The 12,538-nt window shown below is 45.8% G+C and overlaps 1 protein-coding gene across 7 annotated transcripts in view; it reads left to right on the forward strand.

Moving 5' to 3' along the window:
* LOC131216639 (rab11 family-interacting protein 4B) overlaps positions 1 to 12,538 on the forward strand; it is a 34,547-nt gene that overhangs the window by 2,487 nt on the left and 19,522 nt on the right. For 3 of the 7 annotated variants that reach the window (XM_058211186.1, XM_058211188.1, XM_058211187.1), the window contains exon 3: positions 511 to 625. In XM_058211186.1, coding sequence (XP_058067169.1) covers positions 511 to 625 — 115 coding nt within the window. Of the gene's footprint in view, positions 1 to 510; positions 626 to 6,948; positions 7,214 to 8,151; positions 8,168 to 12,538 lie in introns of those variants that run through there. The other 4 variants (XM_058211182.1, XM_058211185.1, XM_058211183.1 and 1 more) reach the window with 3 other exon arrangements.

Consider the following 12,538-nt stretch of genomic DNA (forward strand, 5'->3'; position numbering starts at 1 on the left):
ATTAATTGCTTTTTAAAAAGTAAATACGTGTATTTAAACGGGCCATTAAAGAGAAGTTGTAGCCGTACTATTCAGCTCTATTTATAGTAAAAAATCTAAAACACTCTATAATTAGTATCCCTAACTAAGCATATCATTTTCAATGTAAATGTTCTGTTTGAAAAAATATTGTTCAGTGTCAACATATCACTAAGTGGATACTCCGTACACTACTTTTGTAGAATTGAAGCGCATGATATGAAGAAATCTGCATGTAAAATTCACAATATAATTTTTCCGTAATTGTTACAACTTTTCAAGCTTGATCTTTTCATACAGATCTCCAGAAACTTTTCATGCAGCGTGTTTATAGTTATGGGCTATAAAGCGTACTATAAAGTGAGAGGAGCTTTTCGAATGTTTCAACGCCACGTTATGGCATGCTGCGAGCTTTCAATTTGAACTGACTGTTCCTCGCCGTTGTTTCGTTTCGTTCCCGGTGGCTGATTTGTTTTTCTGCATCTGTTTCAGTCATCTGTATAGATCGTCGAGTTTCAACTCGTCCGGCAGAAGTTCCAACTGTGATACGGCCGAAGACATGTACAGCGATGTTAGCTTGGAAGATGTGCAGGATATCAACCATAAGGTACGTTCGGTTCACTTTCACGGAAAATTGTTTTCTGATTCTGAGGCGAAAGCGATGCGTCGAGAAGTGATGAATCATTGCAAATATATCACACTCTATGCTTCATACCGGTGAAAATACTGTGAGGTATTTATGTGGACAAGCACGGCAAACAGTTGTTTCCTGTGGAATGTCGATGTGGGATCGTGGAGTAATATTAAGAGAGAAGTCGGTATCGATTGAAGTAGTTTAATGTGTGTTCATCCAGCGTGCATCAGTCAGTTTAGGAAGCGTAGCGTTTACCAGGAACCGAAATATAATCGGAAGTGGCCATCCCACCTTATGTCTACCGTTTCAGTTTCATTTTTATGCTTTAGAGCATATTATTCTTTTATTCGGAGCTGGCTCACTCTTCTAACACTTTTCCCCATAAAGAAATAACACTGAAAAATTACTGATGCAGCCAAGATTTATTACTAACATTAGTAAATTATGTTTTAATTTAACTGTGACCATACTGGATTTGACGCATGACCGTCTCACTAAATTGGTGAGGAAAGCGATATCAATTGAGCAATGCGAGCGCATGGTCAGTGAATCCAAAGTGCGAGAGAGAAATCCCAACACACAAAACCGATCAAACCACTGGGGCGTAATGTTGCCGACCCCTTTCGGTCGGCTGCCGACACAAAAGCGTTCACAATGTAGCGCATCGATTAAATGATGCGGAAAATTTGTCGCTTTCCTTCCGCCCTTCAGTGGGGAGCGTCGCGTAGTAGAATCAGATTTCATGTTGACCGACAACTAAAGGGCTAAAGACGGATGGAGCAAGAGAGCGACTGTCATAACGAAAGAAATTGAATTTTCTGCGCTGGAAGCCGTGATCAAAATGATGACCCATAACCACCGTGTGAATGCTGCGACATTGAGACGAGGTGATGGTGATGGTGAGAAAACGGATTTAAACTTCCTTCCAAGTTCAACTCGCTTCGATGGCCGTTTCGCGTGTTTCGCGTGGAGAAATTAAGATTTTCTATCGCCGTATAATATTTAAACGAATCGCGTTACTCTTTTAAACAAGTCAACTTGTAGCCGTTTAGTTTAAGCCGCCTTCTTGCATCTCGTTGAAAGGTTCCGTCCACCGCTTTCTGTTTTCGAAGGTCAACCCATTAGACGTAGATCAGGCCAACCTCCGAAGAGGTGCGACAGAAGCTATTGAAAACGTAAGGGTGGTGTTGGCGTGGTGCTGGTCTGCTTCATCGATTGATTATCATAAAATCGAATAATCGATTCACACCAACGCACCATCAACTGTCAATGTTTCGATTTTACGACTTCAGACGACCCCAAGAATGAACGTGATTTCTAAACGGGTTCTTTCGTAATATATAATTTGCTAGCTGTGTGGACAATTTATGAGTGTAACGAGATACCAAGCCAGTTCAGCAAGCAACCCATAATTTCAACCTCTTTTTTAATTGGAATTTCAAATCTATGATAGTAAAACAGTAATAAACAGAGGAAGCACAATCGTTTACCGCTCTAGAAATTCACTGTAGGTTACGGTGCGACCGGGTTACGAAGGGTGATTAATATAATTCCCTTCGTCAGTTGTTTGATTTTATTAGGTGTTAACTTTCTCTGCTTCATTTATTTGATTGCTCAAACTTTTTTAAATCACTATCAATCCTTTGAATGAAATGGTGTACCAGTTATCGCAAATGGTACAGAACCGTATCATCTACTTGCTAATCTAATTACTGACTTATAAATCTCCTAGTAACACTCACTGAACAGAGGGTTCGAAGAATAGTTGGAATTAGGTTTACGAATTTAGTGCACCTCGAAATAAATGTTTATACTCGTACAGCAGAGGTATCAGCCGGTGTCCGGCTCGAAACAGCCAATTTCTCTTCGGCAGCGGCAAAGTGTAGTGGAAAACGAAGAACTACTTGCAGTCGTAATAGTGACACCTTGGAAGTGTGAGGTGAAAAGAGCAGAGCGGGAAACCCGTGGTCTTATTCTTTTATTGTGCCTGTTGGCTGTGGCCGTTTATTGGGTTCAGTGCAACAATGGTCTATTAAGATTTGGGCGATGTACTTGGGAGAGAAAATGGCTCTCGATGCAACAGATACGGTATGTCAATACGTGGGGCCGGTACCGATGAGATCTGGGTTTCACTGAATAAACATGGGATTCGAATGAACGAAGATTGTATAAACGCGTGCCCAGTGAGATCTTTCGGTGTAGATACGGGGCGTGTAAAATTCATGGAGTTTAAAACATCGTTTTAAATATCATCGCAGTGCCCTTTGGACGAGACTCCTCTTTCGGGGTCAATGTTGAAGGTTCAAGTGAGAAAAACACCTATTGCATCTAATTTCTAGTTTGGTGATCTCATTCATTCGTTTTTCAGCTTGTGCTAAGGGCACACAGGCGCTAATGTCCGCGATGATATCATTCACGCAACGCTACCGCGAGAGGTTTTCAACTAATTCGGGCCAGCCGGAATGGGTGTCTGAGAAGTGTGCTATTTTCGTCGGAGTTTGGCGTATGTTCTGCCGTTGGAAGCACTTTGCTGGCCTAGGCCTTGGACAAGCACCGGCGAACAGAAATGATTTTCGCAGAAGATGGAAATGATAATCGTCATCCTCGGATGATCGTTTTTCCGTTCCGTTCTATGTTTGGCCCAATTGGCATGCCAGTATCTTCGTCATCTGGTTTCCCCATTAACACTATGATGTCAATGTGGTTCGTTCGTACGTCTACAATACACCGATTTATCAATTCCAACAGGAGAATGGCCAGTAAGAATCCAGGCAGTGCATCAACTTGTAACCAAAGTTGAATTTGTTCTAACAAATAAAACCTGATATTAAAATAATTAGATAGTTCGGCAATACGCTGGACAGTAAGTTGTGAAGGGGTCCTGTGTGGTTTTTGATGGGTGTAACGTTAAGTTAAAACTATTCTAATTACACATTGCGATTAGAACGGTTATATCCTGCTTAACATAATTGTTATTGCCACTTCAAGCCTTTTTACAAACGTTATAATTAGCAAGAAAATGAATCAGATATGCCGATCACGGCTGATTATTATTTCTACCGTTAAGGTCTTCGGACCCTGCAGATAATTTCGCGCTCCAACTTGCCGAATATTCTTACGCCCTCACATCCTCATTTCTCACGCGGTCGAATATGCTGGCGGTCAAGAACTGTTCCAAACAAATGGCCGTTTTATTTCGATGACCGCCCACGGAGCTCTAATGCTCAGCATTTCTCCATTGCACGCCACGGCATACCGATGATTCACTTCAAAACGTTCCAGATTAAATAAGGTACGGCCTCGGGTCGCTGCCGGGGGAAATCGTGGTGGTCTAAAATGCGCGGAGGCCAAATTAATTCCCCTTAACGCCTAATTTAATTGAGCCGATGAGCTATAGGCTCGACCCAGCTTGTCAGGGCAACCGCAAACCGTTGGCCATCGCTCTTTCGCACGATATTTTCTGCTCAGAATCTCCAGCGCGCAAGATGAATAATTGTTGACCATCTGGAACGCGCCTGGCCTGGCTGCAGGACAATGTTGCAGAAGAAGTGGAATAGTTTCAAGATGTTTTATTGCAGCTGTTTGGCAAAACATCTGATTAGCGGGGCGATTAATTCTTATCACCGTACTATTTGCGAAAAAGTTGAATGCGTAAGTGGTCGAAATGTGCCACCAGCGGACCGAAAATAAAAAATGGTCAACGTTTTGTCGGTTCATTTGACCCGACACAGAAATAAGCACGTTTCGCAAAGATGTCTTATTTCGAATCGGCGTGATGGTAAGCACATTCCGAAATAGCAGAACCGTTGAACGGAATACTCGTTTCGGGGAGCAAACATTTGGCTGGCAGGTTGATAAAAAAATGGCGTTTTTTGCGTGCCTTTGCGTGTGATGAGTATTTGGACAGATGTCAATACATTGTTACGCACACAATGCTTGACGAACTAAATGAAGCGATGATGAAAGTAACTTCGTTGTATTGCTGAATCAAGGGTCTTGCAATGCAATGCAAGAATATTACTAAACGAACACCATCCATAAAAGTTTGTAAAAAAAATCAGTCCATAAAATGAATTAGTGATTGAATAACAATCGTAAAACCCCAGTGGGAAAAGATTTGCGACATCTTCGTGTTGCAAACGCTTTGGAATATTTACTGTTCCTGCACGTCCCAAATGTACTGTGCTGCTCAATTTAAATAGTGGGTCACTTGGTGATATATCTGCGAAACTGGGCGGCTATGCTTGAAGTCGGGAGGCCCAGATGAAGTCTCAGAAAACATACACGTAGAATGGGAGCGTGCGTCATGATTCAATTGTCTTAGTTTGGTGCGTGTGTGAGAGCAAAATGGTACTTCAATTCTCGGTTCGTTCCGAAGACACCAACGCACAACAACGTCCGTGAGATCATCCGCGTTAAATGGTGGTATTAATTTAGTTGTGCTCTCGCCAGAGGGACAGACGCCGTAAGAACATGTTCGTTGCGCGTTCCAAATTGATTGCAGATTGTGTTTTTGATCTTTAACCCTGCTGGCAAAATGGACGGAATTGGACGGCGGAATAGTTGCTTGCGGGTTGGTTGTCCTTAAACTGATGAATCACAAGTCTTTTGGAATATGAACGGCCAACATGTGTGACTAATTAGAGAACGATCTCGATTTGGCATTCATTTAGCTGGTTAAACCCGTTATAATAGTTATGCTCAAAATGTATCGCCACGAACCCTAATATCTTAAGGTTGCCGACCTTGTTAAGTGTCCACACATGTTGTTTCGCGACACATGTTTATGGTTATAGTTGGTGTCGGTTTTCAACATCTCGTACCCTTCACAATTCGACCAATGCGAAAACGGTACAGTGGAAGGAATATAACACTATTAAATAAACAATTCACTGGCCGGTGCATGGCTATGACGTGACGTTTCTGAATCATCTCGTCAGACATTCCGCTGCGACGGAAATGATAAATAAATTTATCATGCTTCCAATAAAGAGGAAGCGCGCGATGCGGTGTAAATTGAGCTGCTGATGCACAAACGTATCCAGCCCGCGCGATCCAGCGAGAGAAGTTGGTACGGTCGTTGGACTAAATCCGAAACTGAAGGATTGCGCCAACTCTCAAAGGCTCAAGTTGTTGGAAACATTCTTTTGAGCAATAGTAGTCGCCGCCTGAATGTTAAACGAAAATCCCACGCTACTGCAGGCCCCCTCGTTTTGCAGCTAATCGTATGCAGGCTAACACTATTTCTTGTCAAGACCCCACTGTCAACCAATGGCGAATGGCAGCTAATTTTAACCTAGCAGCTGTTTTCAGCGGTGTTTCGAAACCATCGTTGGATTGGTTGGATGATGCTGCCGCCGTGAATACACTATAGGTGTAAGACGTGCTTTGTTGCCCATCGTAGAAGATAAATATTGGCACTAGAGAGGCGAGCTTAGAGGCCTTGTGGCGCGATAGGTGATGTTTGAGGTTTTTGTTGGACATCACCAGCGGGTATGTAATACGAATTACCTGTACTGTGATGGTTGTGTAAATTGATTTGCCAGTGGGCCCAACAAGACAAACAAACAGTGTAAACTACTTGGCATCAGATGGCGGGATCAGAACGAATGCCAACAAACGAAAATATTCAAATTCAGGTTGCCAAGGCCATCGTAAGAATTCTTCTAATTGTCCAAATATTAGGATGTTCACAGACTGTGTTTTGATTACAAATTAGTGTCCGAAAGGTCAGTGATCATAGGACGGCTCTGTTCGTGTCCCGTTCGAGTACAACAATCGAAGATCAAACGTATTTTGTGCCTATCGGCTAAACGGCTAATATTTTGGCACAGGCATTCTATTGCTTTGCCGTTGCTCAATCGACAGTAAGACCATTCCAACACCCGTTTGGCTTGGGCAAGGTACGTTAGCGAAATTCCAAGAACTATTTTTGTCCTTATCAAAATAATTGTGCGGTTTTTGCCCCTTTTAGAAATTGGCTAATGCTTTTTTAACGAACCTGAGCGAAGCCAACTGACCGGAGAGAGCGAGAAATGAACCAAATGAACCGAAAATGAGTATCAGAGATTCAGAGAGAAAGAGAGAGAGAACCAACCCTTTCAAACGCCCGTTTCGTGGAGGAGAAATCGTAGCTTCAACTGGAGGGGATCGTGGCGATGTTATTCGCGGCTAGTAAGTGAACCTCTTCATCGTAACTGGGATCGTGGCGATGTTAAAATGAACTTGGTTCATCCGAACTTGGCGCTGTTGCTGCTGCTGTTTCTGGGCCGCGCCCGCCCGACTATTGTTTTGATCGTCAACCGGTTCGGTTCGTGTGTTGTGCGTTCGCCGTGCGCCTCTTTTGTTGGTCTTTATTTTTGTTGCATTTCTTTTCTGGGTTTTACTTTATTTTGCACGGCAAGACGGTGGTGTATTTTTTTGTTTCGCCGTGTGAGGTGCTGCGCGTTTCCAGTGATCGCGAAGGAAAAGCATTTCGTGATCGCGCTCTGAGGCTCTGAGAGCATATTCCGCGGCCGCGATCGCGTTCGCGTGTGTGCATTATTTACCACAATTATTTCGGTACGCCGCGGGAGTGTATGGGAGTTATTAAAACATTTTCGACGTGGGGGCTTTGTTTCTTCCATTTCGCGCCTCCAACCGCCAACACTAACCTTTGATGCTGTGGCCATTTGTGTTCCGTTGGCTTTAAACGATGCGAGAGTGTGAGAGAGATGGTGCATTCGGTTTCGGTACTACAATTACAGTACTTTTCTTTTCACCACCTGCTCCCCGCCGAAACGCTAGTCCTAATTCTCCTGCACTGAGGTTATCTTTTTGAAGTGTGCACGCGCCCCCCTTGTGTTTGCATAGTGTGTGATTTACTTTCCTTTCGAATTACTTTCATCGTCAATCATTGTAGAGTGTGTTCAGTGCCACCGAGTGTGTGCGTATTTCTCGTCTGTCCGTATGTGCGTTTGGTTTTGTGAGCGATAAGAAAGCGATAATAAAAAAAATGGCGACACCACTGCGCAGTCATGTCCAGCAACGATTACAGCAACATAAACGTGTCATGTCGCACGAAAGCCGCCCGGTCAGTTGGCAGTGTGGGAAGTATCGAAGTTAATGCGTCCTCGAAATCGCCACGCAGTTTATGAGCGATCGACATGGAAGTTCATGGAAGTTTGCAGCTGACTGGCGCCCAGACATGATGCTCGCGGCCGTGTCCTCCACAACAACGGGGCGATGTGGCGATGATGATAAGGTCGAGGTTCTCGCTGCTTCTGACACCGTTCGGGTAGTTGAGATTTATTCCATAGCACACCCGGTCACCCGGTTTCCGGTCCGGTCGCTTCCCAAATAAGTATGCATAACTTGGGCGAAGCAGGGCGAACAATGGATGATGGCTAGTTCGCGGCCAGAACACGAAGACGATTTCCCTCCAGCCAAACACGAATATGCCACGGTGAGTGATCATTCACTCCGTGTCTTCACGACGTCGGCGGTGGGCAGAAAATAGAATGCGCGACTCTTTGTGTGAGTAATGGGAAATCCGTGACCCCGCCGATTCGTTCCGATGCAACGCGGAAAGAGTGCACTTCAAGATGACACGTTCAAGAATATCGCTTTCTGTATGCTGCTGCTGGCACCACACCATTAACCTATTGCTAGAATCACACGCCTGTGGAAACCCTGGGCGCACGAAGAAGGGCGCCGGCTTTAAGTGGTGGCCCTGCGCCGCGAGAGTTGGAAAATGGAAAGTCGTTAAAATCCGTGAGAAATTCGACGTCACCCAAGTCGCCGCCCCGATTATATTGGGCCGCATTTGAAGTGTCCACCACCACGGAGACCGGTGTACGGAGAAGGAAGTACTCTTTTATCATTTGTCGACTAAAAGAGGCTCGGGCAATAAATCAAACGACCGCCGTGCGAGGCGGACCCATTGTGGATTGATTCTAATGTTTCCATAAACCCGTTTCGAGTTTGCAGGCGTCATCGCTAGCGATCGGACCATCGAAACAATGGAAAACGCCGGCGAGAAGGGCGCTGGCGCGCTTGGCCCTAATTAGTGTGGAGTTTGAAATTTCCAGCAACTCCACCTTGAGAAAAGTCGGAGCCACCGCCGCGCAGTAGAACCGCGTTGATCGTGTGGCCTTGCCCGAGTTACTTACCGGCCGAGGTTCCGCTCACACAGGAGCCCCAGAACCGGCACGACGAATCAACAGAGAGCAGTGCCGTGGCGTGCCACCCGGCGAGGTTGTGCAGAAAACGCTACGATTATGGTTTGTGCTAAGTTCACAATTCGATGCTGGGTCTCTTAGAATTACCCAGACATAACACATAGACTTGATTGACTTGATAACAGCACACTCGTTGGAGGAACGGGAACTCTTTACGGTTATACGGGGAGTACAGGGTGGGTAACAGCATACAGTCAGTGCCTGGCCGACGATCGCGAAGATCGCGAGATTGTTTCCCATATAGCTTCATTTCGCGCTTTTGGCTGTCTATGGGGCCCGTGCTGTGGCGCATGACCGATGATGGCATGGCTACCGGTCGCGCATGATTGCCTTTCTGGCGTACGGGGAGTTCTAGGCAACAATAATACAAAAACAAGTACCCCACATACACTGCACTGTGAAGATCACGATCGTCGATCGAGCGTGTAAAACTGCGCTGCTGGCTACAAAGAGAAGGGTGAATGGACCGCGAAATGAAGCGGATCGACCGGATCCGGAACACGGTGCGGCGTATCCGGATGGCGAGGGAGTGCCTCACGGAGCGATGTCACAAAGCCCCCCCCTGGTGGGGTGCCGAAAACGGTTCCAACCAATTTGAAAGGGGTGACCAATTCTCTAATCTTATCAGTTCCTCCCAGCATTACTCAGGCAGCTAGCGTATTAGACGCACTGCGCACTGATCAAGGTCGGTGTCTAGGAACCAGACGTACCGATGGGACGCGCATGTTGTTATCAGACTCTGCGCTGTGCGAAGAGTCTCCCGCACGAAGCGGCAAGGAAATGGATATCACCCACCACAGGATGATTGTCCGTTGTCGCCATAATCGCTGGCGGTTTTGGCTCTATTTCGCTGCGAACAACGCGGTGACGATGGGTTCGTGTTCGTGGTGCTAATTTCAGCGCTAGCTTGCGTCATGTGCGGCGTGGACACTAATACACAATCAGTACGCTCGTCTTCCGTTTTTGGCGCCCATCGACAATGATGAGTGTGTCGAGTACGGATTGTTCTTATCAGAGTGTCTGTGGCAACCGTGGTTTATTTAACAGATGTCTAGACCTATGATATCGGATATTTTTTTTCACATCAAAATCAAATGTTTATTGCATTGAAATGAGAAACTCTATTTAATTCAAAATATGTGCCTTCGATAACTACACATTTCTTTCTTCTGCTGGTAAATCGTGGCTGCCACACCGAAAGGAAACCAACAAAGTCATCCAACTTTCTAATTCCTCGTAGGAATTGAAGTTCACCAAATTTTTGAAGCTCGTGGTACACCACACCTTTATGATCCCACCCCACCAGACACACAGTATTGACTTTTTGCCCAATCGATCTGGTTTAAAAATCGAAGTTGATGGTTTTCCCGGATTTTTTAGGATTCTCAAAATAAAGGCACTTTCAATCCCCAATCACGATCTGATGGAGAAATTACTTCCTTTTGCAGGCGGCGTGCAGAATTTCTCATTGGAGTTTTCGGATTTTCTACTGTCTTTGATTCAGTTCACTTTCCAATCTACTAGATCTTTCCCAGTGATCCTTCACACGTAGTGATATGGCATATCGGGACACATTGAGCTGATTCGCGAATTGTTGTTACGTTTTGCGTATCACTTTCGTCCGAAAGTTCTTGTAATTCATCCATGTTAATTTTATTAAATCACTCAAAGCACTGCGATCTTTCAAAAACAAGCTTCAACAAGCATTTGATGCGATTATGCAGCAGTTTTCTTCAGCAGGTAGCAGAAAAGCAATGATCCCCTTAAATCGTTATCTTCGTGCACAAAAGTGGACATGATCTAATCTCTTCAAAGATAAGTCGCAAACCAAATTTATTTCTTTTCGACATGAAGTCATTTGCTTGATGTCAAAACAAGGTAATGTTATCAAAAAGGCTTAATTAGAACGACCAAATTGACATCCATCTGTTTACAAACCATACGTAACGTACACAAATTCAAGAATTAAACAGTAACATGGATGAAACAGTTCCTAAGAAGACATGAAATAAAAAAACTTCAAAGGACGTATTATAGTCAAGAAGTGAGGATAAATTGTTAAAGCGCTAGTCTAGACAGAGAGCCAGTAACAGATCATTATGTCCGGTGATCGGCGATCGGTCGGCGAGTCGATACGGGAAGTCAAGATCTTGAATGCAAAATTTGCGATTGGGATTGCGTGTTGCTGTCGACGTCCGTATGCATCTGGGGCTTCCAATAGCCACGTAGCTACTTCCTGTTCCGTTGCTGTTGCTGAGAGCACGTTTTGAACGTTTGGAGTTAGTCGCAGTCGGTTTCATCCGCACAGGTTCTGCGCAAGGTTCTTCAACCGCCAGAGCCAGAGCCGCCAGACCGAGACCAAACCTCTCCGGCCGCGTTCTTGGCGCGTAACGTAAAATTATCATATAAAGACCCCGTATATGTGTGCTGTCTTCCTTGTGTGGCTGGGCGCTGGTGAATTACGTGTAATTTACGATTAGCTTATGCTTCACGTCGTTTCACGCCCAAACCGAGGGGCCTCTCTAAATAAAGAAGAATCGGCCCGAGAGACACACACAAGACACACTGACTGATGGATTGGTTCTGGTCGGAGCGGGCCCGGGACACTTTCGGAGTTTTCGTTCCGTTCCGCAGCATGCCCCCGCGCCCGGGGAGAATGGAAAGTGCGCCAGATTTGGAGAGGCCTTTCGGTGGGCGAGATTCTTGACTCCGATTCCTGTGGGGCGCGCGTAAAGTTGTTGAACCCACTGCGTCCGTTCGTGAATATGTGACGGGGCTGGGAGGTGGGCTCCGCTTCTGTCAATGTGCCACTAAATCACGGGATTGTCTTCCCCGCTGCTGGCTGACTGGCGGCAATAGAAAGACATTGTTCTTCGGATCACCAACCCGAAGCGGCCGCCATTATGCAAGATACTGCCGGCGGATTATGCAATTCTTGGCGCAGATTTGTACAGAGTGGAGAGTGGTCATCCTAGCCCGGATTGCGCAACAGGAGCCAGAAGCTTTCGTAGGCCGTTTCGTGAGAAAATGGAGCACCCCGTCGTCGGAACACATCGCCCAGCCCAGTATATTTGCTTCCCGAAATTGTGCAAACCACCGGGAATTTAAATAACCCAAATGTGCGTGAAAAAGGTGTAGCACCGCGGACCACGAAAGGGAGTGCTCTCGGGAAATACACTGGTTTGGTGGGCGATCGCCTACCTTTTGCGGGACGCGGGAGCGCCGCTGAGTAGCGAAGGTAATTTCCGTGCCGTTGACTGACCCATTTCCTTGACGCGGAGCCACGAAATGGTACGGTTTTCCTGCCGCTGTAACGCGGGCGCAACTAGACCGCAGCCCAACTAAGGGTGTAAAACATGCGGTAAAACAATCGCATCGCTAATCGTTACACCGTTTTTTTTTTCGCGGCCCGTGGCCAGTGAAATGTACCACGCTGTTGCTGTTTGATAAGAAGCCAGCCCGAAGCCGGCCCGGTATCGTGATGCGGCAAATCGTGGGGCGCTGTATCCTTTCCTGTAGGTCTTCATCGGTGGATCGGAGTTTCTGCTCTGATTCAAAACCGGTTACCTCATCATGTAGCGCAGAACTCTACCGTTCTTCCGGCCGGCCCGCCACGAGTTCTACAAACGGTACCGTTTTGGGAGGAAAACAACACTTGGAGAAACTT

Source organism: Anopheles bellator, chromosome 1 (assembly GCF_943735745.2).
Source record: "Anopheles bellator chromosome 1, idAnoBellAS_SP24_06.2, whole genome shotgun sequence".
NCBI classification, from domain to species: Eukaryota; Metazoa; Arthropoda; class Insecta; order Diptera; family Culicidae; genus Anopheles; species Anopheles bellator.